Source organism: Saccopteryx leptura, chromosome 6 (assembly GCF_036850995.1).
Source record: "Saccopteryx leptura isolate mSacLep1 chromosome 6, mSacLep1_pri_phased_curated, whole genome shotgun sequence".
Classification (NCBI taxonomy): Eukaryota; Metazoa; Chordata; class Mammalia; order Chiroptera; family Emballonuridae; genus Saccopteryx; species Saccopteryx leptura.
In genome coordinates, this window is record NC_089508.1 from 28,844,166 (window position 1) to 28,870,316 (window position 26,151).

The window sequence follows — 26,151 nt, forward strand, 5'->3', positions numbered from 1 at the left end:
AATCGCAGCCCTGCTGCCACCCTGCCCTGTGAGCCTGGACAAGTCACCACACCTTTTGGGAGGTTCCCGTGTCCTCGTGTGTTTACAGAGGGTTTGGACCTGGTGGTCCAAGGTTTGCTCTGGTGCTGACAGAGGTTCTGAGAGGGTTGATTAAAGAACTGCGATGATGTTATTCTGTCTGAGAAACTGGTTTGCATTTTTTTTTTTTCAGAGGAAGGGAGAGAGGGAAAGACAGAAACGTTGATCTGCTCCTGCATGTGCCCTGACCAGGATCGAACTGGCAACCTCTGTGCTTTGGGATGATGCTTCAACCAACCGAGCCATCCAGCCAGGGCTGGTCTGCATTTTAACCGCAGCTTTTTGGGAAGAGGTTTTTAAGCCACTCGGGTTGCTTCAGTGGTGGACGTTTCAGGCATTGTTACAGGGACCTGTGAAGGAAAGATGGCAGTATATGCCCCCCCCCCCCCCAATGCAGCATGACGACTAATCACATCTTGGAGGTAGATGCCTCCTATGGCCACCTATGCCTGTGAGTCTAAGGCCCACCCACCGCATCTACCTGCCTCTCCCCTGATCAAAGAGGCAGACGGGTTAGCGTTGGGCTGGCACTTCGGCTTGGGTCTGGGTCACCTGGGGCTACACACCTGCAGTGAATCATGGATGTCTCCCAGCTCCAGCTCTCCAGAGGGTGGCCCCATTGTGCCACAGGCGGGGCCTGTTTTAGATGAAGCTGTGTTGGCCCGGGGTGCCGCCCTGCCCTGGGCTGTGGGGTGCAGAGAAGAGAAGCTGCAGTTAAAGTGCAAACCAGTTTCGCAGACGGGATAGCGTCATCGCGGTTCCCACAGGGCAGGAAGCGGGCACCGGAGAGTATCGCAAGGTCTCCGTGCCCCACGGGGCCATGCACGCCCAGGCTCCCGGCTCCCAGGCGAGTGCTGCCTTCCTCAGCCAGCTGCCCCCTGTCCAGGCTCTGTCTCCCCTTTCGGTTTCAGGGAGCCGATGAACTGCTTTGCCTTTGCAACCCTTTCAGTTGCTCACCTTTAACTCTGTGACGGGTGGGGTTTAGAGATGGCCTTGACCTGGTTTTGTCCTGGGATAATTCGGGAAGTACCTTTAATCCAGGATCCTAGATTAGCTGCGAGGGCAGTTACCCCAAGTCCTCACGCCGCCCTGCTGAGTCCTCAAGGGCAGGCTGGAGTGTGGACAGGGGACTGTGGGTTGTGGTGAGGAAAGCTGGACCCCAGTGCAGATGGACAGCCCTCTGAGCTGGGAGGGTGCTGGACAGTCAGAGGGCCCGTGCACTGTGGAGGGCTGCTCGTGGGCTCGTCCGCCTCCAGCCTCTGTGTGTAGGAGGGTCTTCCCCACTGCCTGTTTCTGGACTGAGTGGTGAGGATGGATTCCACATGGACGTTGGAATAAGATGTGGGTTTACATCTTGCCTCCCCCACACTCCTGCTAGGTTGTTTTGAGCAAGTTACTTCACTGCTCTGAATAAAATGGAGACAGTGACACCCAAGTCACAGGTTATTTTAAGAATCAAATGAGGAAGTGTGTTCAAAGTGCCTCGCATCCCGGAAGTACCTTGATAAATTGTAGCTATTATTGTAGTAGTAATAGTATGAATACCCACTAGGGAAGACTGAGAGAACTGAGTCTCTGCAGCTTTTTAAGAATTTGGCCAGAGTTCAGGTGTGTCTCCTGAATAAGCAAGGGCCGATACCCTTTTCCTGGGCTCTTATTTCATTCTTTTATCCATTCCTCCAGCTTCTTTCTTGTCTCCCACCTGTCTCCTTTCTTCCTCCGCCAGTGCTTCCCCTTCTCACTCCTCTCTCCTGGCGCTGGGACCTGTGATGACCTCTTTACTTATTCATGATCCAGAGTACATCCTGGCTGCTCTGAACACTGGTGCTGTCCAGCTAGCTTTCTGTTTTCTGGGAGTTCTGCGTCCCCCGCCATGAGTATACTACAGCCCCCCTGGTGGCAAGGTCCCCACCACCCCCTTGAGATGAGAAGGTTTGACCATCTTGAGTCTTTCTTTTTATTATTTGGGTTCCCAACCACCATGATAAGTGGCTTTATGAGTCTGGAACTCAGAGGAGAAGTCTGTGCCGGAGATATCAATTTGGGTGTTACGAGTGTGTGGGTGGTATTTAGGGATAGCGTCTAGGTGAAAAGAAGAGAGGCGTAAGTGAGAAGAGAAGGACCCAGCAATAGGGACTGAGAAGGGGCGGCTGGGAGGAGGGAGGAGGACGGGAGTGAGAGGGGAGTGTGTGGGACGAGGAATGGGGAGCGCTGGCCCTTTCAAGGAGTTTTGATAAAAAGAAGAATGGAAATTGGGCCCTCAAAGGAGGAGTGTGTGCACATGGGAAGGATGTTTGAAGGACATGAGCTCTTACAGCATATTTGCATGCTGGCAGGATAGTCAGTTAGATTTAGATGCAAGACAGAGCAATAGTAGGGACCGATTGTGAGGGTGGGGTCAGGCACAGGGGTGGGGGTTGGCCTCAGGTAGGAGCTGGGAGGGTTTGCTACTGATAATAGGAGCAAGACGAGTAAGTGCAGGGACATCGTGTAGGGAGGTGGGTGGGTAGGCCTGGAGACGATAGATCATTTCATTTGGATTCCTTACATGGTTTTTCAACTAAATAAGTAGAGGATGAGGAAGGAATGTGAGGCGCGGGATATTTGAGAAGATGGAGAGGTGATGTGGGAGGATGATTTGACCAGGGAAATATGGGAGCACTGTCACTGTTTAAACTGGACTGGTCCGCACAGTGGCTGTTTTTTTCTGGGTACAGGCACAGACAAGGTGGAGGCTGGGTTTAATTTAACTGGAGTTAGGGTGAGGAGGAAATAGGGAGAGAGGGGCAAGTGGATACATGCGAGAGTGATTTTAGGGATGAATGGAGTCGATATGAGTGCATGAGGGGGTGGCAGAGTGGTATGTAGTGAGAAGGGGTGGGGTCAGGGGGTTGGAGCTTCCAATGAGATTAAAGAATTGATGGTATCCTCAAGAAGTTAGGGCCAAGCTGGCTATTACTAGCTGCCCTATTTTAACTCTTGCTTGGATATATCCCTCTTAAAATAGTTGAACAGACACTAAAATAAGAAATGGCAAAAGGCAATGCTTATTCTGGGACTGTTTAATTCATTCATCATTGAATGAGTGCAATTTCATTAGATTGCAAAGATGTTCAATGGTTAATGATGACACAATGGAAACAATATCGTAAATCATCTTTACCTCCATCGGATCCTTCCACAAACATTGGGATGGGCATTTCTGTGTGTTCTTATTGATACAAAGGAAATAGTCTAAGTTTAGTTGGTCATCTAAACAGCCTTATCTTGGGCAGAGAGCATATGCTGTCTGTCTCAAGCTGCTGAAGGAAGCTGAGGCCTCCTGTTTATGCACAAGACCCACAGGTCTCTGGCAAGCAGAACTCTGTCAGGAAGACAGCGTCTGTCTGGACGCTGGCCAGTATTAATTGATGTCCTCTACATCCAACAATCACAGGACTGTCTAGAACACTTAAGAGTATGTTGACAGTAGGCTGTGAGGTTGAGCGAAATACAGTATTTCTGGGAATGGAAATAGGTTTATTTTTTGGTGCCAAAACAAAGCAGAAGAGTGGTAAAATCTTGCCTTTTATTTTTTTAAAGCGTTTTCCAGTTTAACAAGAGAGTAGCCCATAACCTCTTGCTGCGATCCTCACAGTAGAGAGACGATGTGGGCAGGAAAGGTTTGGGACCCTCATCTGACCAAGGCAGACTCAGGTCAGAGTGGCTGGTAGACTTGCTCATGGTCCCACATTCCAGAGCCTCAAGGAAGGTCTAGGACAGTGGTTTTCAACCGCGGCCCACAAAAGGGTTAACCACCTTGATGTTGTATGAGGATTATGGAGTCTATAATCATTGGGTCTATAATCTTTAAACGTGGGTAACTTTTTTGCGGACCAGCTCTGGTCTAGGAGGCAGAAGGTCACCAAGTGGGGCCCAAGAACCCCTAGTCAGGATGACCTCGGGGCTCTAGCTAAATGGGTAGGTTCCCACCTACTCTGGGCCTGGGGATCTGCATGTTTAAAACATCTCCCCTGGGGATTCTTAGGGAAGCCACTGGGTTACCCGAGTGGCACTGCTTGGCACCGCTGTGGCCTGTGGAAATGGGAAGACCAGAGACTGGTAGTTTTTCTCTGGGATCCTACTGTCCAAAGGAAAAGGAAAAATTCTCCCTTTGGGCAAGGAACATGGAAGACATGGATGCTTGCTGTATGTGTTAAAGGGAGAGAGCGGAGAAGGGCGTTCAGGGGGCTAAGGGCCGCGAGAGTGGGTGTCAGTAGTGAGGACCTGAACGAGGAGCCCAATTAGGTCAGCCCATGTGGGTTCAGCCACAAGGAACTGTATGTAGACATGCCATTCCTGTTCCTGCATGCAGCTCTGCCCCGAATGGTGGCCCAAGGGCTCCTGAGGGCGGGTCATTCCTGCTGGCCTTCTTCGAGGTGGCGCTGGGGCCGCTGGGGGTGTGCGCTGGGCGTGGCATCAGGCAGTTCCCCGCCTCCCAGCTCTTTGGTTTCCTAGTCGGCTCTGGAGGGCAGAAGAGGCTTCCCAGAAGCGGGACCACTGAGGCTGGTCTTGACAGACGAGTAGAGGTTCCAAGGGCAGGCCAAGGGTGGAGTGGTGTTTTATTGATTCTTTTATTCATATAGGAATTGACAGGTTCACTCATTTGACGAGAGTTGTTTCGGTGGAGAGGTGGGGAGGGAAGTCTGATTAGGGAGATTGAAGACTAAGTGGGACCCCAGAAAGGAAGGGAATTAAATTAGGATGGTGTGTTTCAAAATTCCCTGTGTAAGTGAGTCGCCCAGGGCATCGTGTCAAAATACAGATTTAGGATTCGGGCGGTTTGGGCTGGTAGTTTCTAAGGGACTTCCAGGTGACACGTATCCTGCTGGTCCATGGACCACACTTCATGTAGCCAGAGTGTAGACAACCTGTTTGACATGCTGGGCTGTGAGTGGGAGTTGAGACTTAGGACAGAGAACTTTGTGTGCAAAAGTGTGACGTGTAAAAGGAGTGTTTTTGTGGGTGGGGTGGGGGAGAAGGTGCACAGCAAGTATCTTGTGGCTGTTACACAGGGTGTAGTGGTGGTTGTTGGTCTGCGGTTGTGAACGAAGATGAGTCTCAATCAGGCAGTTATGACCTGACAGCAAGGAGGCTCGTAATGCTAAGGAGCTTACTTCCTGCCGTGGGCAATGAGAGAAATAGGAATTACTTGAGAAGGGGTGGGTGGATACCTCATACCTGATGAACTAGAAAATATATTAACCGCTATTTTAAAAAATCCTGTTTTAGTATTTTCTGTAATAACAGAAGTATATGACTAGGAATCCTGTCAGTCCAACCACAAAACAAGGCTGCCATGTTGGTTTACAGTCCTAGTGATTTTGATTGGGTCTCTGGCTCATAAAAAGGAAAACGGCAGTTAAATATGTATTTGATTGCTGACCTGCTTTAGGTTCGAATCCTTAATTCTCACACAAGGCTTTTAAACCTGTTAAGCTTCCTAGCTTCCAGCTCAGAGGAGCCCCTGAGTTTCTTCTTGCATGCAGACTCAGAATGGTAAAAGCCGCTTGCGTGCTGTGTGGAGAAGGCTCCTAAGGTCTCGGCGGTGAGGATGGGAGGAGAATGTTGACTGGAGTAGTGAAATCTGCTGTAGGTAGGGGGTGGAGTAGAGGCACATGTTCCACACCTTTAGCCACCCTGGAAGGGAGGTCAGATGTCTGTCGACGCGTTCCTGATTCTCTCACACCTAGTCCTCAGGCACCTTCATTGTGCAGGTTGTGGAGTGGAGTTGATCACCACTTACCCTGACGGGCTTTGTGAATCTTCAGACAGTTGTGAAGCTCTTGTCTACATTTACAAAGTACCATGAAAGGCTCTCCTGCATTGCTTTAATATCGATGAGTGTTTTTGTACTGTATAGCCTCCGTGTCTTAGGGCATCATTTCTATTAAATCTGAAGACAAATGCTGGTAACTGGAAATAGCCATTGATTCGCTTTCTCCTGTAGTATCTCAACTCCCTAATTTATCTGGAGGAAAAAGATAAAGCCCATGTAAAATCAGCTCTTCTAGCTTTCCAAATAAACAGTGAGATCAGTTCTCATTTATGAATTTGTTGGATAAATATTTGTTTGATTGTAAGAAAAAAACCCCACTAGATTAATTTTAGATGAGAATTTTGCTGGTGGAAAAGGCTCTATCAGTGGGATTGCGTAGCCAGGGGTGCAGGTCAAGTGTGAGCTGTTGGCTCCGGGTTGAGGTTGGAAGCAAATGCTGAGATAGTACAAGGCCAGATGGTGCTGGGTTCCGACGTGCCCCGTGGAGCCCAGGGAGGGTTCTTTTTTAAACAGTGTTGGTTCAGCATGACGTTTGTTTTCTTCTTGTTGAGGGTGTTGAAGGACATCAGGAAGCTCGTGACTCAGGTTACCTGGGCGAGAGGCCTCGGGAAGCTGGCTTTCACCATCACCATCCTCATTTTCTGTTCTCCTGCCATCGCAAATTGGAAAGTGAATGAGTGACTTGGGGGAATTGGGGGATGAAGAGGGAAAAGGACTAAAAGGAGTTTGTGAACCTTTTGGGGGGTAGGGTTGAGGCATCCTGACCGTGGTGCAGTATGGCGATTGTAAACATGGGGGGTGGCTGTCTGCTCTTTTGTTCTCCTAATAAGGTGAGCGAGGAACATTCGTGTCCTTTCTGTCTGACAGTGTCATGGCGGTGTCTGGGTGATGTGAAATTGGCTTTGGGTGCCAGGTGTCTTTGTGCTTCTCTCAGTCTCCAAAGGGAGAGAAGGTGACAGGCAGTCCATTCAGGCTGGCCCGAGGGAGGACCAGGACAAGTAGCTCCGTGTGGGAATAGCTAGCCCACATGTGGGCAGAGAGGTGGGTGAGGGGATGCACCTCCTCACTCCAGCCTCTGGCAGAGGAGCTGGGGCCAGTGAGGTAAGGGGACCCCTGGTGACAGTCTCGGGAGCCAAAGCCCAATAATGCCACGATCGTCCTCTGACCTACTTCCGGCAGCCTCCGGGGCCCCGCTGTGTGGGCTGGACTGAGTCACTCCTCGGAGAGTCTTCCCCAGGGTTTTCCAGGATTAGTCACTGCCAGATGGTGAGGGCTGATGCCCCGCCTCCTGCGAGTGAGCCTGGCTTCCTGGGGGACTTCGCTAGAGGCACGAAACAATGAGGCCCAAAAAAGACCTTTGGGGATAGACAACTGAGTCCACAAACTGAGGAAACTGAGGAACAGAGCAATCCAGTGACTTACATTACTGTGCTGTAGCAAACTTCTTGTGAATAAATGGGAAAATGTTACGATTAACAGCATAATGTAAGGCTAAAGTGGAATCGAGCCACTGCACTTGGGTTGGCCATCTTGGAGCGTGATTAGTGAGACCCGGAGGTTGAGTCTAGTCCGGACTGGAGCGCGAAGGCGTGGATGCGAGTGCTGGCTTCACACTTGCTGACTCGGAGTGCTCTGCGTGTTTCCTCGCCCGTCACTGGAAATATTTACATCTGTTGTGCCCATTTCACAGGACTGTGGAGAATCAAATGAAACCAGTGAATATAAAGATTCTTACTTGAAAACGTGATGAGTAGTTATTAAGATATCTAAGCACCACTTTCTTGAGACCAAAATACTGACTGGGTTTTTGCTGTGCTCATAATGATCTGTTGAACTTCCAGGACATCCCTGGCTTTCTAACATTGGGGAATAGTTTCAGGGAAACTGAATGGAAATGTTGTTGAAGGTAGGAGAGAGGCTAGGGAGGTGGACGGAGGGTGAGCAGGGTGAGGGCGAGGTGGGGAATCAGAGGGCAAGGCCAGAGGCAAAGATGGCAGCCTCCTTGGTGGAGAGGGTCCCCCGGCCTGCGCCATGCACAGTGTGGGCCCAGGGATCTCTGGATGCACTCTTGTGCCCTGTGAGGCTTCACACCTGTTCACGTCTTCTTTTAGGCATCCCCACACTGTCATATCAGTTATCTTGGTTTCCACTATTAGCTCTTTTAAAGATTCATTTTAGCCTGACCAGGCAGTGGTGCAGTGGATAGAGCGTCAGACTGGGGTGCAGAGGACCCAGGTTCGAGACCCCGAGGTCGCCAGCTTGAGCGCGGGCTCACTTGGTTTGAGCAAAAAGCCCACCAGCTTGAACCCAAGGTCGCTGGCTCCAGCAAGGGGTTACTCGGTCTGCTGAAGGCCCACGGTCAAGGCACATAAGAGAAAGCAATCAATGAACAACTAAGGTGTTGCAACGCGCAATGAAAAACTAATGGTTGATGTTTCTCATCTCTCTCCGTTCCTGTCTGTCTGTCCCTGTCTATCCCTCTCTCTGATTCACTCTCTGTCTCTGTAAAAAATAAATAAATAAATAAATAAATAAATAAAAATAAAATAAAATAAAATGGGAGCAAGCACTGTCATAAACCAATAAACCAATGGTGAAAAAAAAAAGATTCATTTTAAAAACTAGCCCTTTACGGAGGATGGAAATGAGATAACATCCCAAACCACGCTTCTACCCTTCATTGTTCAGCCCAGCACTGGGACTCAGTCTCAGCAGGAGTCCTGTCAGGTGTCCGGTTTCCCTAGAGCCTTCCCCCAGACCCCTTATTGTCCCCCCTTTGCCACTGTATTAGCTATTGCTGTGTCACAAATTGTCCCCAAGCTCAGCAGCTCAGAACAGCACACATGTATAATTTCATAGTCTCTGAGGGTCAGGAGTCTGGGTGGTTTGGTGAGTGTCCTCTTGCGAGGTGGTAGTTGGGATGTTGGATGAGGCTGCGGTCATCCCTGGGCTAGGCTGGGCTGAAGGCGGCACTGCCAGGCTTACTCACATGTCGATAGGCCTTGGTTCCTCTTGGGCTGTTGACCTGAGGGCCTCGGGTCTTTGCTGGCTGTGGACCAGATGCCACTCTCAGTTTGTTCTCCTGTGGACCTTTCCATAGGGCAGCTCTTAACTCAACAGCTGGCTGCTTCCAGTGTGAGGGAGAGAGATAAAACAATAAATGGAAACCTGAGTGCCTTTTTATAACTTAGTCTCCAAATCACTTTCTCTTTATTTTATTTGTTAAATCAAGAGTTGGGGAATGGCCAACACCTCTCAAAAAGCAGAGGAGCAAAGAATTTGTAGTCATCTTTTAAAAAGCAACGCAGCCACCAACATTTCTGCCTGGCGATCATTTTTATTTTCTCCTCACTGTTTAGTCCGACTTAAAATGTGGATTTCCTGCCTGTGGCACCAGCTTCCCTCCTGGGTCCAGACATCCCTGGAGAACATGCAGGACCATCGTCCCGGTGGGAGCTGTGGAGGAGACCTCCACCAGGACCCGCGCAGCCTTGCAGGCAGGGCTCCAACGCCTAGGATCCAAGAGCTGCAACCCAAGGTCAGAAGGAAAAGACGGCTCCCAGAGACTTGATGCATCTCCTGAGGCAAGAACGGTAACTGATGCTGGCAGGACCTAGCTTAGGCTATGGAACCCACAGAAGAAAATGGCCCTTGTTATTAACAAATGGAGTCAGCTAAAGATAATATTCCTAAGACTGTTTTATATGGTGCTTTCAAGCTTGAGTATGATGGACAAGCCTGTGGGAGGAACAGCATGTTGTGAGATGTTCTGCACGTGTCTTCTACAACATGGAGACCATCCTGTCACCTGGAGAGACACGAGGGCCCACTACTCCTGGAGATGGTTTTACTTTGAATCGTCAAGAGCTCAGAGAAATACTTTCCCTTCAGATCTTACCTTATGTCATCTCTCACTTGATGGTGGTGGCCATCTCTTCCTTGGCCATCATGAAGGGCTCTCTCCAGACTCTCCTCCTGTTGTGGCCACATCGTCTCTGTCTCTCTGCCTGAGTTCTCTTCGTGATGCTCTTAATGCCTTCAGTTACAGTGGTCGCCCTTTCTCCTCCTCCCATCGAGGTCCGTATTATTTTTCACTCTGTGACCTCTCCCTGAGTGGCTCACCAAGCCAAGGCTTCATCTACCAATTCACGCCTGAATGATTTCTAAATCTGTCTCTCCAGCCTGGTCCTCTTTCCTGACTATAGACCGCTGTTTCCTCATTGGCTCCTGCGCATCTCCACTGAACGTCTCCTCTGCACAGCAAACACAATGTGCCCGAATGCAATTGGTTCCTACTTTCTGTAAGCCTGCTGTCTCCATTTCCGCTAACGGTGTTATCAGCTACTCTGTGGCTCAACCTAGGGATCCTGGTGTCATTTCTGACAGTGAAATTCAGTTCTTTGTACCTGTGTAAGGGACAGATAGCTGCATCCAATCTACATTCTTGGCTAAAGATTGAAAAGGAGAATCAACCCGAGTGGCTCATATTGGTGACTCTCTTCGACTCCCTGCCTGGAAATATCTGCTTACTGTCACATGACCAGCTCAATACAGATCTGCTATTCTTCATGGATGAAACCTTACGCAAGGCCCCTCTGCCTGCAGATTCACTGATAACCCATCTGCTCAGCCTAACTTATCGCCTGGGGTGGGTGCCATGCTTGGTGAGAGTGCTGTAGGTTTCTAGATTTCTTTCTTTTTTTTCATGGTATTGGCCTAGAATTGGGCTAGTCTAGTTGAAAATTTGACTAAATTGTAGCAGTACTAACTGCTCATTTTAATTTTTCTCTTAGGTTTTTTTCACTTGAAGGTTTAGCAGGCAAATTTTAGAAGGCTTGTTTATCCATCAGCCTTCTGGGATCAATAGTATCTCTAAAAATACTGTTTGTGGCTGCTGACATGGGCAGGGCCACAGCCTCATGGATAGAGGATTCTTACCCTTTCACTTAACAATCGAAAAGCAAATGCCCAGAGGGGCAAAGGGACTTGTCCAGGGACACAGCTGCTGCAATATATCTGAAACTGTGGCACTCCCTCTGGGAGGGCAGGGTTGGGTGTTCTCACTGCTGTATCCCCAGTGCCTAGAAGAGTGCCTGCTGCATTTATTTATTCAGCTATTGTGAGGGAATGAGTAAATGAATAAATTACACCTGGTCCTTAGCCGCAGTGACTAATTAGGGGCTCTGGGATTATTACTGTGGCTCTTGATGTCTTTCTAGTACGGTGCCTTTGACCCCAACCTGGGCCAGTCAGGTAAATTATATAAATCAGGTCATGCTGTCCCATCCCATTATTTCACTTTAAGAGGATCAATCACAATGCCTTCAGGTTTAGAGATGAGACTCTATCTTGGATTATACTTGACCATGAAAACTTGGGGAATTTCTGGGGATATTTGAGAATGACACATGAGCCTGTAGCTGTTTAGTCTATTAAAAGTGCCTGTAACACTTTTGCATGAATGTGCTCTGTATGGTTATTGTTAATCGTGATCAGCGTGGCAATCTCTGTGGTTTGCCTCCCACAGGGTACCTGGGTGCCCTGAAGTTGGACAGCTCGAGAGAGGATAACAGATCTCTAAGTTCATTTGAGCTTATTGGGTTCTTCCCAAGCAGAAGGCAGCCACGGCTCACACCATCCTTTATTTTTAATGTGTTTTTGTTTGTTTGGTTCTTATCCTTTTCACACTCTTTCTTTTCATTTTCCTGTTTGAAATATATTAAAAATAATGAGTAGAAAAGGAGCCAGGCAGGTGCCTCTGGAGTGCCACTGTGGTCATTGATTTGCAGTTGTCTTAGTATTAGAAGTAACATCTGGAGCAGATGAGAGGGGAGCATGTGGACCATTGCGGAAGGTTTACAAAGCAGGCTTGAGAAATCACTCAGTTGAGAAGCAGTGCCTGGTTAACATACTGGGTGTAATATGTGTCTGCAGAGATTGACTTCTTGATTGCTGAGAGGTTCATCCTTTTACAGATTACGTATAATGACTCAGAACCTCATTGCTTCCCCCTGACAAGCAGGGTCTCGAAGTGGAGGTGGGTGGGGAGAGAGCCAGAGAGAGAAAATGAGAATAAATGGGTCTGATTGAATGAGATGGCTTTCCAAAGTGAGCTAGTAATATTTTTTTTCCCTCAAATTACTCTTTAGCAAGGATGATTCAGATTTGACTACACTTCACATAAATTCTTTAGCTAAAATGTCATCTGTTTTTGCAATATGTAAATATTAGAATTTGTATGTGTGTATGAATATAGAGAACTGTTAGAAATTTGAGCCAAATTATTTTTTAATGAATGCTCATAAAGACTTGTTTTTGGTGCTAATTTCAGATTAGAACTGAGCCTACATATTTTATATAAATAATTTCTATAAACCAGACATCAGACCAAGGAGAACAATTAGAGTTTTGTGCTTTCTTGCCTGAGAACAGGGATATTTAGATTCTTCTATCCTGAGAAATTAGTTTTTAAGAGATCAGCATTGATAAATAAGGTAATAAAATATAATCAGGTGGTTATAATTTAACAATGAATAAATAATAGACCATGATATTTCCACAGTTACTTGTATCTGTTTTATTTATGTTTTCAGCACATTCCTATCAAGATAATGCATTTTTTCTCCTGGAGCTCTAATTTAATCAGTGATGTGGCTTAGTTTAGTCAAAATTAAATATTGGCAATAATACAATAAAAACTCTTTTAATAAGGATTATAATGTAAGAGACACATGTCCTAGCAGTTGTATTCTTTTTGCCCAGGGTTTGCTGAACATTTATGTTTCTTTCACAGAATATCTGTGGAGTGATACTGACTGGTTAATGAAGTCTAATGTGAGCTTAATCAACCAGGGCAGATATTTTCATCCCTAAAAGGTTGGAAATATTCGTGTGTGGGCAGTTGTGTATGAGCATGTATGGAAGTAGGCAGCTGTGAGTGTGAAACTAACACTTGGGTGTTTATCTGTGTGCCTTCTCACTCAGATACCTCCAAATCCCATTTGCTCTCCCTGGAATATACTCAGCATCTATGCGTGTGGGTTCTGGAAAGACATGACATGCGTCCTTCAGGTGGCGAGGGGGTAGTCACTGCTTTCAGATGCCTTCATTCTGTCTTTTACTGAGCCCAGTAGACGGTAGTGTTATGCACACCAGTCTCGTGGACAGCCTTCTCCATGCAGGTTTCTCTTTTCTTCTTATCTGCTGAAATAGCACCCGGAAGCCAAATCCCTACTGTCTGAAAGCCCTGTCCATGAGCAAGGTCTCCCACACATGGTGGCCATCAGTTACACTTCCTGTTTCAACTTTTGGGGAGGATGGAGAGCAGTTTTGGAAAGGGTTAGGGCTGGATTGAGAATGCCTCTTTGCACCTACTTTTTATTATAGGACCAACTAAATAAGCAGTCAGAAGATTTCCTGAACCCTCCTGACAGAACAGATTTGGAGAAATAATTTAGGAAGGACTTGGTTTTTAATAATCTGGCTAGGATGAATCATGCACACTGTACCACTTTCTAAGTTCATTTTTGGTAATTGGAACCTTACAAATGTCCTGTTGAATCATCTCACCCAGGAGGACCTGGGGAAGGTTGTTTCCCCTTCACTCCATTGGGCTGTTTAAATAGCAATGCATGCATTCCTTTCTTTATGAAAAACTGGACATATTTTAAAATATCCAGATTTCCAAGCTAGTACATTAGAGAATGATGGTTAACTTTATGGAAGAGATTAAGATAGGAATCTTGAAGCAGCGAGTGACTATATAAGTAAATGGCTTTACAACAAATATGCCTCTTTTTTCTTACCACCCTTGAATTGGAAAAACTGTATCTATTATCCTTCTACTAGTAAGGATTTTAAGAATTAGTTCTGGGCAAAAATAAAGAGTTCTAGCAATAAAACCTAGAAATGGGTTTTTAGCATTTTCCTTAAAAACTTCCCTTTGTCCAACAGTGTACATTATTTTAGTCATTTTCATGATAGATAAGAAGTTTTATTCTTATAGTTTTAGTTGGTAAATGACTTACCCAGTCTTTGGAGACAGGCAACAGACAGCTAACCTGTTATGATGGTACAGACAGGAAAATTTCATTCTGGGCGTCGTTTTTTACCCGCTAATGGCTGGCTGGGTGACTTGGCCTTCTATGCCTTACCTTCCCTGGCTGGGAAGTTGCATCCCTTACTCTCCTCTTGCACTTGAGTGATGTCTTGAATTCTGAGCCAAAGGAGCCTGCAGACCGAGCTGAGGCTCATCTTAGTCCTACATTTTATGGGGAGGAGGCTGGCGGGGAAAGGGGTATGCTGTGTGAATGTCATTCCCTTCCTTTGGCTTTGAAGGTGTTGGGGGACGCTGATGGCTTCCTCAAGGCTGAAACGCAGAGAAAGCCCTTGGGACTTTTTCAGAGACTTCCTACAGGAGTTTCCAAAACCCACTTACTACTGTTCACTGGCTCAGAACTATACCAGGAAATGTCTTCAGAGCTCAGCACAGTGATCTGAGAAAACTTGAACGTAGAATTGGCTCTTGATAAGTATTTGTGGAGTACTGTTGGCTGCGTGTGACACACAAGTCACCACCCCCACCCCATCCCCACCTGCGGAGGCAGCTCCAGTTGGCCACTGAGCTCCATGTCATGCTCTGGAATGTGCTGACCTTCCTTCCTAGGGAAGGGGACACTGCTGAAGAGTGTTATTATTAGTAGGGCAGCTTTTGCTCTGATCTGTCAACACTCCCTCGTTCTGGGTCTTTACTGAGTAATGACAAACTCAAGAACCTGTGGTAGTCCACACGGCTGGCCACCCTCTTCTTGAAATGTTTTCTTTGGTGGCTGCGACCCCGTATTTGCCTGGTTTGTATCTCCGGCCATCTTCTCAGTTTTCTCTGTTGGTTGTTCTTTCAAGCTTTAACTAGTCGAGTCCTCAAAGCCTGTCCTGGACCTTTTTCTCTCTCCTCCTTTCTTCTCTCCTTGTGCTTTTTAAATTTTCCTAGGTAATTTAATTAATTCTTACCACTTATCAAAAATCCAGGATACAGAATCGTTTCATCACCCTAAAGATCTTACATATCTAGTCCATACGTCTCCTTTGAGCTCTAAGCACTTACAGTCTACTACCTCCCTGACATTTCCGTCAGAAGTCTCACAGACTACCCGAGTCCAGCAGAGTGATCCCCCCACCGCCATTGGGCCCCCGCGTGCTTACCAGAGTCTTCCTCACCGGCGTAAGCTTCAGTGCAGCCCACCTAATTTCTTAGGTTAGAAACTTGAGAATGTTTCTCATTATCTCTCTTTTCCCACTCTCCTAACATTCAAACAGTGGTTAAGTCCTGTCAATTATATCTTTAGTATTTCTCAAATCCCCACTTCAGTTTAATCATTCTGTCTATCTCCTGGTATTTGCATCAGCCTCTGAACTAGTTTCCTGGCAACAATTCTTGCATCTCTACATCCCCCTGCCCCCCCCCATTTCTCTGCCATCTTCATTCCCCAGCCCTCCCAATTCTTTCCATAGCACCTCCCTTCCTGCCTCCCTCCTCCCTCCCTCCTCCCTCCCTCCTCCCTTCCTCCCTCCCTCCTCCCTTCCTCCTCCCTTCCTCCCTTCCTCCCTCCCTCCTCCCTTCCTCCCTCCCTTCCTCCCTTCCTCCCTCCCTCCCTCCTCCCTTCCTCCCTCCTCCCTTCCTCCCTCCCTCCCTCTCTCCCTCCCTCCTTCCCTTTCATCTTTTTTTTTTAATTAATTAATTTATTTATGTATTTTTTTACAGAGACAGAGAGTGAGTCAAAGAGGGATAGACAGGGACAGACAGACATGAACGGAGAGAGATGAGAAGCATCAATCATTAGTTTTTCATTGCATGTTGCAACACCTTAGTTGTTCATTGATTGCTTTCTCATATGTGCCTTGACCGCGGGCCTTCAGCAGACCGAGTAACCCCTTGTTGGACTCAGCGACCTTGGGTTCAAGCTGGTGGGCTTTTGCTCAAACCACATGAGCCCGCGCTCAAGCTGGTGACCTCGGGGTCTCGAACCTGGGTCCTCTGCATCCCAGTCCGACGCTCCATCCACTGCGCCACCGCCTGGTCAGGCCCTTCCCTTCCATCTTGATGATTTTAATTTTTATTTATATTTTCCTTATATAAAAATAGCTATTCAACTTTTTATTTTGAAATAATTATAGCACCATAGAAAGTTATTAAATATATTACAGAGAGGACACATGCAGCCTCCAACCAGTTTATTTCCCTGGTAACATCCTATATAACTAGTTCACTATCAAAGCCAGTCAATGGACATCGATGTACTTGCAGACCTTATTCGTATTTTATTGATTTTCCATGCACATACACTGAGTACTTAGGTGTGCATCTGTGTAACTCTACGCAGTTTGATCATATCTGTAACCACCATCACAATCAGGATACAGAATCGCTTCATCACCCTAAAGATCTCTCATGCTAACGCATGGTCCTTTAAACACAGCGCGATTCAGTCCCTTTCTTGCTTAAAACCCTTTCATGATTTTAAAGCTCTGAATTTTTAAATAAGGGCCACAGTGCCTGTGTAATCTGGCTCCAGCAACTTCACCTGCTCCTCTTGCCTTTCTCCTTTGGCTCGCCACGCCTCTGCTCACTAGCCTGCCCTTTCCTCTCACTTTGCCAAGCCCTCACTGCGCAGAGCCTCCGCTGGCTGCTGGCTGAGCTGTTCTCGCTCGGACGCTCCCCTCGCCCACCCGTTTGGCTCTTTACCTGTCGGGAAATGTTGCCTCGGCATCCTGGACTAGGTTAGGCGCTCCTATGGTTTTGTTTTCATTGTCAAGTATGATTTTCCTTCATGGCACCTATCACACAGTTGTAAATAAATAGGTATGTGTCTAGTTCATTAACTTAAGTCCTCTCTAATGAGAGGTGTTTGGGGTGTCTTGCTTACTGCCGCGTCTTTTCTGTCTAGTGCAATGGCTGGCCTACCAGGCGCTCAATAAATACTTGTTTCTGAATAATTATTGTGAGCTGGCTGGTTGTGGCTGGGGTGTGGCTGGAGGCGGTGGAACTGGGCAGAGTCAGTTTGCTAATATGGGTATCTGCTCTTATGAACTTATCTGCAACCTTCCCAAGGGTTCCCTGTCTGAGAACCCAGGCATTTATGGTCCAAACCATTCAGAATGTCAAACTGGTGTTTTCCCTCCTATTCCAATCCCAGTATTCTCTCTGAGAAACTGGAGTAGGGAACCGCCCTGGCCAGTGTGCTTCTTAGACAGATAGGTCTTTGTGATGCCCTCAAGAATATCAGCAGCATGTTCACGCAGGCTCGTAATGCTGGGCTTCTATCTCTTCGAGGTCACTGGCACCGTGTCACTTTAAGAGGGTTATTAGTCTAGAGCTGTGGGAGCCTTTAAGTTGGATGGCACCTGAGAAGCCCTTGAAAAGCTTTTAGATCAGCCCTCTCGATCCTTCAAGCTGCTCTTGGCTAAGTGGTCCCCTCTTCCCCATCAATGAGCCATTTCCATTCCTACTCATACTCTGTGAGGTAACAGTGTGGTTTGTAATTGTGGAGCCCCAACTTTGAAGGGTCCTTATAGAGAGTATGTCCCCCAGGCGGCCATGATGTAAGTAGCTCTCTGAGGATTTGAAAGGGAGGGAATAGGGGCCTCATGGTGGGATGTGGCTTCACCAAGGGGTGGTGGTACCACATGGGGTCCTGCCCATCTGTGGAGGCCACTGGGTTGGTAAAACCCTGTGACCCACCTCTTGTGTCCTTCTTTAGAAGTCAGTCCTTCATGTGAAAGAAGCAACACAATGCACTATATGGTGGGTTTGGCAGAGCTGGGAGCTCTGGTGAACTTCTAGCAGTAGGCAAACTGTCAGCTTTTCTGTGACAGAGTCAGTAATTGAGGCTCTGTCTAGATGCTCTGGGCAGATTGACAGCCCTGGGAAACCTGGGATCATCAAGTTTCCTTTCCCTGCCAAATAGAAGGTCAGAGGTCTTCACATTCTATGGCTCATAGCTGTCCTCTCACTGCCGGTGTCTCTCTTTTGGGTGAGTTATGGCTGCAAACAGAGTGCAGCTCTGCAGGCGAGCCTCAGTATTGGTCCACTGGGGCTGTGGGCTCTAAGGTTACATCCTAATGTCCCTCCCCGATCTTGCTATCGGCTGGGCTAATGTGATACTTGGGATGGAGAAAAGAGTTAGAACCAGCAAGCAGTCCTTTTAGGGTGGACCTGGCCATTGTGTACTCTTTGCGGTGATGCCACACTTACTGGCCCTCCCTGCCAGGCCACTTCCCTCTCTAGCCCCAGTACTGTGCAGGGTGTGGACTCCTGCTGATCTCCCGGGCATGGGCACGGGTGCTCTGGATAACAGCAATGCCTCACAGAGCCCCTGAGCTCTGTCCCGGGAAGCCTCGCACTCTTCCCCTGTGCCCTGAGGCAGTGTGAACAGCGCTGTGGATCTGAGGGCCCAATTCCAGATAGCTTCTGTGTTGCTGCTGGGGCTGGAGCTACTGCGGGGGACTCACGTGCTGCCTGGTGCCACATGCTGTGCAGTGTCCTTTCTTGTTCCCCCGATCACCACTTATGTCCTAGCTGGCTGCACCTCTAGGGGGAAATGCTCTAGGGCAAGAGGCTTTGGATGGCATCCGTGCCTGGTGAAAGGGTGAATACCCATCTCCCTCTTTAGGCCTTGATCTGATATACATGTAGGTAGTGAGGGAGTGTGGGTAGTGCCCCATCTGGGTTCCTAACGCATGCTACCCCTGCCTTCCAAGCTGGGCATAAATGTGTTCTTAGTTAGTGGTGCTGAGGGTGACAAGTCAGGCCCTTTGGCTTTAACGCTACCATTTCTGCCTCCTCTAGGTCACCCGACCTGCCTGCAGTTCACCCTGAACATGACTGAGGCCGTCAAGACCTACAAGTGGCAGTGCATAGAGTGCAAATCCTGCATCCTCTGTGGGACCTCGGAGAATGACGTGAGTTTGGGCTTCCACCCAGGAGGGAGAAATCCGCGGGGCTGGAAGTCCTGTGAGGGGTGGAGAGGATGGAGGACTCTCATAACTGGACTCCTGGCGAAAGTGTCATTCAGGAACTTCCCTTTTCCCTTTGACCTCAGAACACTTGGGACATTCGTACCATAGGGACCTTGGTTACCCTCAGGAATAGTTTATGTAAAAAAGGCAGGATAAATACCTGACTCTTTCCCTTTATTTATTAGTTTCCAAAATAATGGTGATTCCAACTCCTATTCATGATTAAAACATTCAAAAAATAAAAATTGTGGGAGATTTTTTTTTTTTTTAACAGAGACAGAGAGTCAGAGAGAGGGATAGACAGGGACAGACAGACAGGAATGGAGAGATGAGAAGCATCAATCATTAGTTTTTCGTTGCGCTTTGTGACACCTTAGTTGTTCATTGATTGCTCTCTCATATGTGCCTTGACCGTGGGCCTTCAGCAGATTGAGTAACCCCTTGCTCAAGCCAGCGACCTTGGGTCCAAGCTGGTGAGCTTTTGCTTAAACCAGATAAGCCCGCGCTCAAGCTGGCGACCTCGGGGTCTCGAACCTGGGTCCTTCCGCATCCCAATCTGATGCTCTATCCACTGCGCCACCGCCTGCTCAGGCGGGAGATTTTCTTAACATGATAAACTTTTTATACCTTTGAATTAAAGCTATTATCTTATTCATGGGGAAACACTGGAGGCATTTCTACTAAGATCAGGAGCCATATAAGGATGCCTACTATCTCTACTACTTTTATCATTATTTTAGAGATATTAGCTAATGCAATTAGACAAGAGAAATCAACCAGAAGCATAAGACGCTAACAAATAGCAAACTCTATTTCTTTTTTTTTTACTTAAACTCTATTTTGTAAACTATAATAATATATATGAAAAACCCAAGAGAATCAATTATAAAGTTAACTCAAACATTAAAAGTAGCAGGATATAAAATTATCATGCAAAAATTAAATATGCACAAATAATAATGAGTTAGAGGACATAATGGTAGAGAAACTCTACTCACAATAGCAAAAAAGAAGAAAGCCTTAGAAATAAGCTTAACAGTAAATATGTAAAACTTATATGAAGAAACATTTAAAACATTTTTGAAAAGATACAGAAATAGTTTTGAGCAAAGGGAAAGATATTGTGTGATCTTGGATAGAATGAATCAACATTATAAAGATACCAGTTCTTCCTAAGTTAATTTACCAATTTAATGTAAGCCTAGAGAAGTTGATACTAAAGTTCATGTGCAAAAACAAGCATGCAAGAATAGCCAAGAGCCTGACCAGGCGGTGGCACAGTGGATAGAGCGTTGGACTGGGATGTAGAGGACCCAGGTTCAAGACCCCAAGGTCTCCAGCTTGAGCACGAGCTCATCTGGTTTGAGCAAAAGCCCACCAGCTTGAACCCAAGGTCACTGGCTCCAGCAAGGGGTTACTCGGTCTGCTGAAGGCCCGCAGTCAAGGCACATATGAGAGAGCAATCAATGAACAACTAAAGTGTTGTAACACGCAATGAAAAACTAATGATTGATGCTTCTCATCTCTCTCCATTCCTGTCTGTCTGTCCCTGTCTATCCCTCTCTCTGACTCACTCTCTCTCTGTAAAAAAAAAAAAAAAAAAAAAAAGAATAGCCGAGAAAACGCTGAAAACCACAAAGTTTTGAGGGGAGACTAGCCCTATGAGGTGTTAAAACATACCATAAAGCCTCTATAATTTAAAAAAAAAATAGACAAATAGACCAATGGAATAGAATAGAAAATCCATAAATTGACCCAGTTACCTATGGACATTTAATATAGGCTGACAGTTGTGTTTGAAATCATTGGATCAAAGGTGGACATTTTTGTGAATGGTGCTGGGACAATAGGATAACCATTTGGGGAAAGATAAAATTAAGTCCACATAATACATAAGAATATTCTCTAAGTAGACTGGTGATATAACTATTAAGAAAATAAAACCATATTAGTACTGGAAGAAAACATGGGTGAATTCCTCTTTAAATATAAGGCAAGCCTGACCAGGTGGTGGCACAGTGGATAGAGCGTCAGACTGAGATGTGAAGGACCCAGGTTTGAGACCCTGAGGTCGCCAGCTTGAGCATAGGCTCATATGGTTTGAGCAAGGCTCACCAGCTTGGACCCAAGGTCACTGTTTCGAGGTCACTCAGTCTGCTATAGCCCCCTGATCAAGGCACATGAGAAATCAATCAATGAACAACTAAGGAGTTGCAACGAAGAATTGATGTTTCTCATCTCTCTCCCTTCCTGTCTGTCTGTCCCTATCTGTCCCTCTCTCTGTCTATGCCACAATAAATAAATAAATAAATAAATATAAGGCAAGATTTTCTGTGACTCAAAATTCAAAAGCAATAAGAGAAAATATTGAAAAATTTGACCACATAAAAATTTGCACAGTAGAAAACACAATGAAGTGAAAGGACACTAACAACTAGGAGAAAATATTTGCAGCGTGTATCACAGATAAAGGGCTAATATCCTTAATATATAAAGAACTCTTAAAATTTGAGGGAGAAGGGATCAGAAACCTGATAGAGAATGGGAAAAACTTATGTAAGACAATTCATGCCTGACCAGGTGGTGGCGCAGTAGATAGAGCGTGGGACTGGGATGCAGAGGACCCAGGTTCAAAACCTCGAGGTTGCCAGCTTGAGCATGGGCACATCTGGTTTGAGCATGGGATCACAGACATGACCCCATGGTCACTGGCTTGAAGCCCAAGGTCGCTGGCTTGAACAAGGGGTCACTTGCTCTGCTGTTTTGTGTGTCCCCCCCCCCCCCCCCTCAAGACACATACGAGAAAGCAATCAATGAACAACTAAGGTGCTGCAATGAAGAATTGATGCTTCTCATCTCTCTCTCTTCTGGCTTGTCTGTCCCTATTTGTCCCTCTCTCTGACTCTCTGCCTGTCTCTGTCAAAAAAAAAAAAAAAAAAGAAAGAAAAAGAAAAAAGACAGAGTGAGAGGGACAGAGAGACAGGAAGGGAGAGATGAGAAGCATCAATTCTTTGTTGCGGCACCTTAGTTGTTCATTGATTGCTTGACCGTGGGACTACAGCAGAGCGAATGATCCCTTGTTCAAGCCAGCAACCTTGGGTTCAAGCCAACAACCTTGGGCTTCAAGCTAGCAAGCATGGGATTATGTCTATGATCCCATGCTCAAGCCAACCACCCTGCTCTCAACCTGGTGAGCCTGTGCTCAAGCCAGATGAGCCCATGCTCAAGCCTGAGACTTCAGGGTTTTGAACCTGGGTCCTCTGTGTCCCAGTCTGATACTCTATCCACTGCGCCACCGCCTGGTCAGGCTACTCTCTTTCTCTTACTCAAAAAGAAAATTAAAGAGTATTACAACATACTCTGTTGATGAGACTGTGGGAAAACTGACACCTTAATACATTGTAGTGGGAATATAATGTGGTACAACCCTTCTGGAGGGAAATTTAACAATATTTAACACCACTACTATGCACTTTCCTATTGACTTAGCAATCTCATCTATAGGAATCTACTCTAAAGATATACCCACAACATTGTGAAAATACATATTATTCATGGTTGTATTGTTTGTACTTGCAAAATATTGGAAGTGACCTAAATGCTCATACATAGAATGGGTAAATAATGATGGTACAGCCACCTAGTGGAGTATAATGCAGCTATTAAAAACAAAACAAGGCAGGTCTTTATGAATCAGTAAGGAGTGATTTTCAGGATATATTGTTAAATGAAAAAAGAGAAGTAAAAATATATCTCTAGTATGCTGCCATTCTTGTAAGAAAGGCATAAGAAAATACACATATATCTGTTCACTTGTGTAAAGGAAATACAGGAAGGATAAACAAGAAGCTAAAGAAATTGGTTACCTATAAGAATGAGTGGGATTGGGGTAGGAAGAATGGGAAAATGGGGGTGGGACAGTATGGATAAGAGGGGTGACACTTCTCTGAGAATGCCTTTTTGTGTGGCTCTGAGTCTTAGCAGCAGGCGTTGTTGCACATACCTACAATAGGTAAATACCGAAAAACAACCAGGATGTAGGGGGAACCGAAAGTGGAATATGATCAGTAACAAGTGACCCTAACTATAATGTAAATAGCTACCGTAACCATACTGAAGGATGGGGTAGGAAAGAATTAAGTAACTTTGGAAAGTAGTATTTGTGTATTTTAGAGCTAATGGCACAAATAGCTATACAAATTTTGTACTCTAGTGAATAAATTTTTTTCTGACTGACATGTGAGTTAGTCATTCTGAAACTAATAACTGTATATTGTGAATAATGAGAGTCAGGTTTCTCAATGTCAGAGAAAAAAATATTCAAATAACGAAGGAAAGCTAAACTGACCCCAGTGGTGTTGGGTTGGAATAGGAGCTGTTAGTAAGAATTTATGATTTTTAATATAATATATATATATATGTTTACATCTATATCTATAGCTATCTGTATTTGTGTGCACATGTGGATAGATACAAAAATAAATACAGATGTGTGCATATATACCTACACATACATTTATTTTATTTCCTAACTCTATCAGCTGGAAGGGCCCAGAAGCAATGACAACCCAGAAGTAATGAGGACCCATAGCACTCACAGATTGGTTTCTAAATACAGTTGACCCTTGAGCAATGGTTAGGTCAAGGGTTAGGGGCACTGTCCCCCATGCAGTAAAAAATCTACTGTATAGCTTTTGACTCCCCCCAAATCTAACCATTAATAGTCTACTGTTGACTAGAACTCTTACCAATAACATAAACAGTCAATTATTAACATACGTTTTGTTTATTACATATGTTATATACTATATTATTATAATAAAGTAAGCTGAAGAAAAGAAAATATTAAGAAAAATCATATTGAAAAAAAATCCATGTGTAAGTGGACCCACACAGTTCAAATGTGTATTGTTCAAGGGTCAACTGCACCATTCTCCAATAAAAGGAACCAGGGATCTTTGGAGAAATGGCTGATGTCAGGGCTGAAGCCCAGAAAATATACTGGAGCCTGGAGTACCCTGTAGTATGAGAAACTGAGGAAATGCTCAAAAATTGATAGAGCCAATCTAAAGGACACAGGTACCACTTGAAGGAACTCCTGATGGTCAAATCTGGCACCGCTTGAGCAACAAAGTGAAAACTGATAGTAGTGAATTATAACCCAAAGTACAAAATAAATATACACATGGTATCTTTAAAATATTGGATAAATAAATAAATGGGAAAGAAATAAACTCTTCCTTAGAGCAGAAATGTAGAAGAAAGAGAGAAATCACCAATAGTCAAACATCACCATTATGGTTGTTGTAAGCAAGAACCAGCAATAATTGATGCTAAAATTAGTGGGCAAAAGTATGATAAGAAAGAGAATAGTACTTGCATAATCATAAAGTATCTCCCCCAGATAAGGGGAAAATCGTAACTGTACAATGGAGAAACTCGCAGACACTACCTTAACTATATGGTCAGAGTAACATTACTAGTAATAAGTATATTGGTGTCGATGCCCCCTGATAGTATGCACTGAGAAGGGTGGGTGGCCCATTTCTTTGTGGTCTTGCCAAAAAATGCATACCATCAATCTTCTCATGGAAAAAGATCAGACAAACTCAAGTTGAGTGATATTCTATAAAGTCACTGGCCTGGGCTATTCAAAACTGTCAAAGTCTTAAAAGACAAAGAAACTTAAGGAATTGTCACAGATTCAAGGACATCAAGAAAACATGACAGCTTCTTGTCAAGATGGCATTGTAGGTAAATGCACTATTCGCATCTTCCCACAACCACATCAAAATTATGATTAAACTACAGAACAGCCATCATTCAGAACTGCCTGAAATCTAGCTGAACAAAAGTCCTACAACTAAGACATAAAGAAGAAACTACATCAAGACTGGTAGGAGGGGGAACGGGCTGGTCCCACATACATGTGTGGCAGATAAAAATTGGGAGGGATGTCTTGGCAGCAGAGGTACCCCTGAGGATTAAGAGCTCCCAGCCCCAAACCAGTCCCCTCAACCCAGGGTTCCAGTGCCAGGAAAAGAAGTCCCCAGAATGTCTGGCTATAAAAATAAGTGATGAGTATGGCCAAGAGAAGCAGAGGCTGCTGGAGTCCCAGGCAGTTCCTCTTCAAGGGCCCACACATGGACTTACTTGGACTCACTTTCTCTGAGCTCCAGCACTAGGGCAGCAGCTCGAAAGGCACCAGGGACATAGAGGAAGGAACTGAATTGTCTGGTATCAGGATAGGAGCTGGGGGTGGGTGGGTAGCTTTCTCCCAGACAGAACAGCTGGCTAAGGCCATTGCACTCTTCCTGAGCCTCCCTGAAAAGAGCCGGCAGGCAGGTACCATATCTGAGACTCCATCAACTGGGCTCATTCTGTTCACCCTGCCTTGAGACCCCACCCCACCCAATTTGTGGGCCCACCCACGCTGTTTCTAGTGGCTTTTCCATACAAATGATCTCTCTTGGCTCATGCTTCCGATTTTCCTAAAATCTCTCAGACAAGGAGCATCTGGCCTCATCATGTCCTGTTCCTCTCGCTTAAGTGGCCCAAGGCCCAGCACTAGTGGCAACCAGCCTTTATTTGAAGCTTGACCTCTCTTGGGCACTTCCAAGCCCAGCACAAGTAGCAGCCATCTGCACATCCTTCTGTACCTCATGACAGTTGGTACCAGGCAGGGCACAGGCAGTGGCTGACCTTGTCTTGCAATTCCCAGGAGGCCTCAGAGCCAACGCACCTGGTGGACAGCTTCAGACTATGTTGAAGTACCACCCAACCACTTCCACAAGTGACATACTCAAAGGGGTGGACTCAGTGGGCACCAGAGCCCTGCTGAAGTCAGCCCTGCTCTATGGGGTAGGCCCCTGCACAGCTGATACCTGATCTTCCATGGTATCTCAGCCAATCAGCCTGGGGGTAATCCCTCCCATTAATATGCCAACAGCAATCAAGGCTCATCTACAACAGGAGTGTGTACACAACCTACAGAAGGTAGGGTGGAGGGGGCATCTTGAGTACCCAGCTCGGGTGACTGGAGGGGCTGTGCCACTGGACCCTACAGAACACCCACTATGTCGGGCCACTCTACCACGCCTGGGAGATGTAGCAGCTCTACCTGATACATAGAAACAAACACAGAGGCTGCCAAAATGAGGAGACAAAGACACAGGTCCCAAATGAAAGAACAGAACAAAATTCCAGAAAAAGGACTAAGATGGAGACAAGAAATCTACTAG

General features: G+C 46.0%; 1 protein-coding gene across 1 annotated transcript in view; it reads left to right on the forward strand.

Moving 5' to 3' along the window:
- Positions 1-26,151, forward strand: part of DPF3 (double PHD fingers 3) — a 255,213-nt gene that overhangs the window by 217,518 nt on the left and 11,544 nt on the right. The window contains exon 9 of the mRNA XM_066388432.1: positions 18,741-18,853. Within this exon, the coding sequence (XP_066244529.1) occupies positions 18,741-18,853 (113 nt within the window). The remainder of the gene's footprint in view (positions 1-18,740; positions 18,854-26,151) is intronic.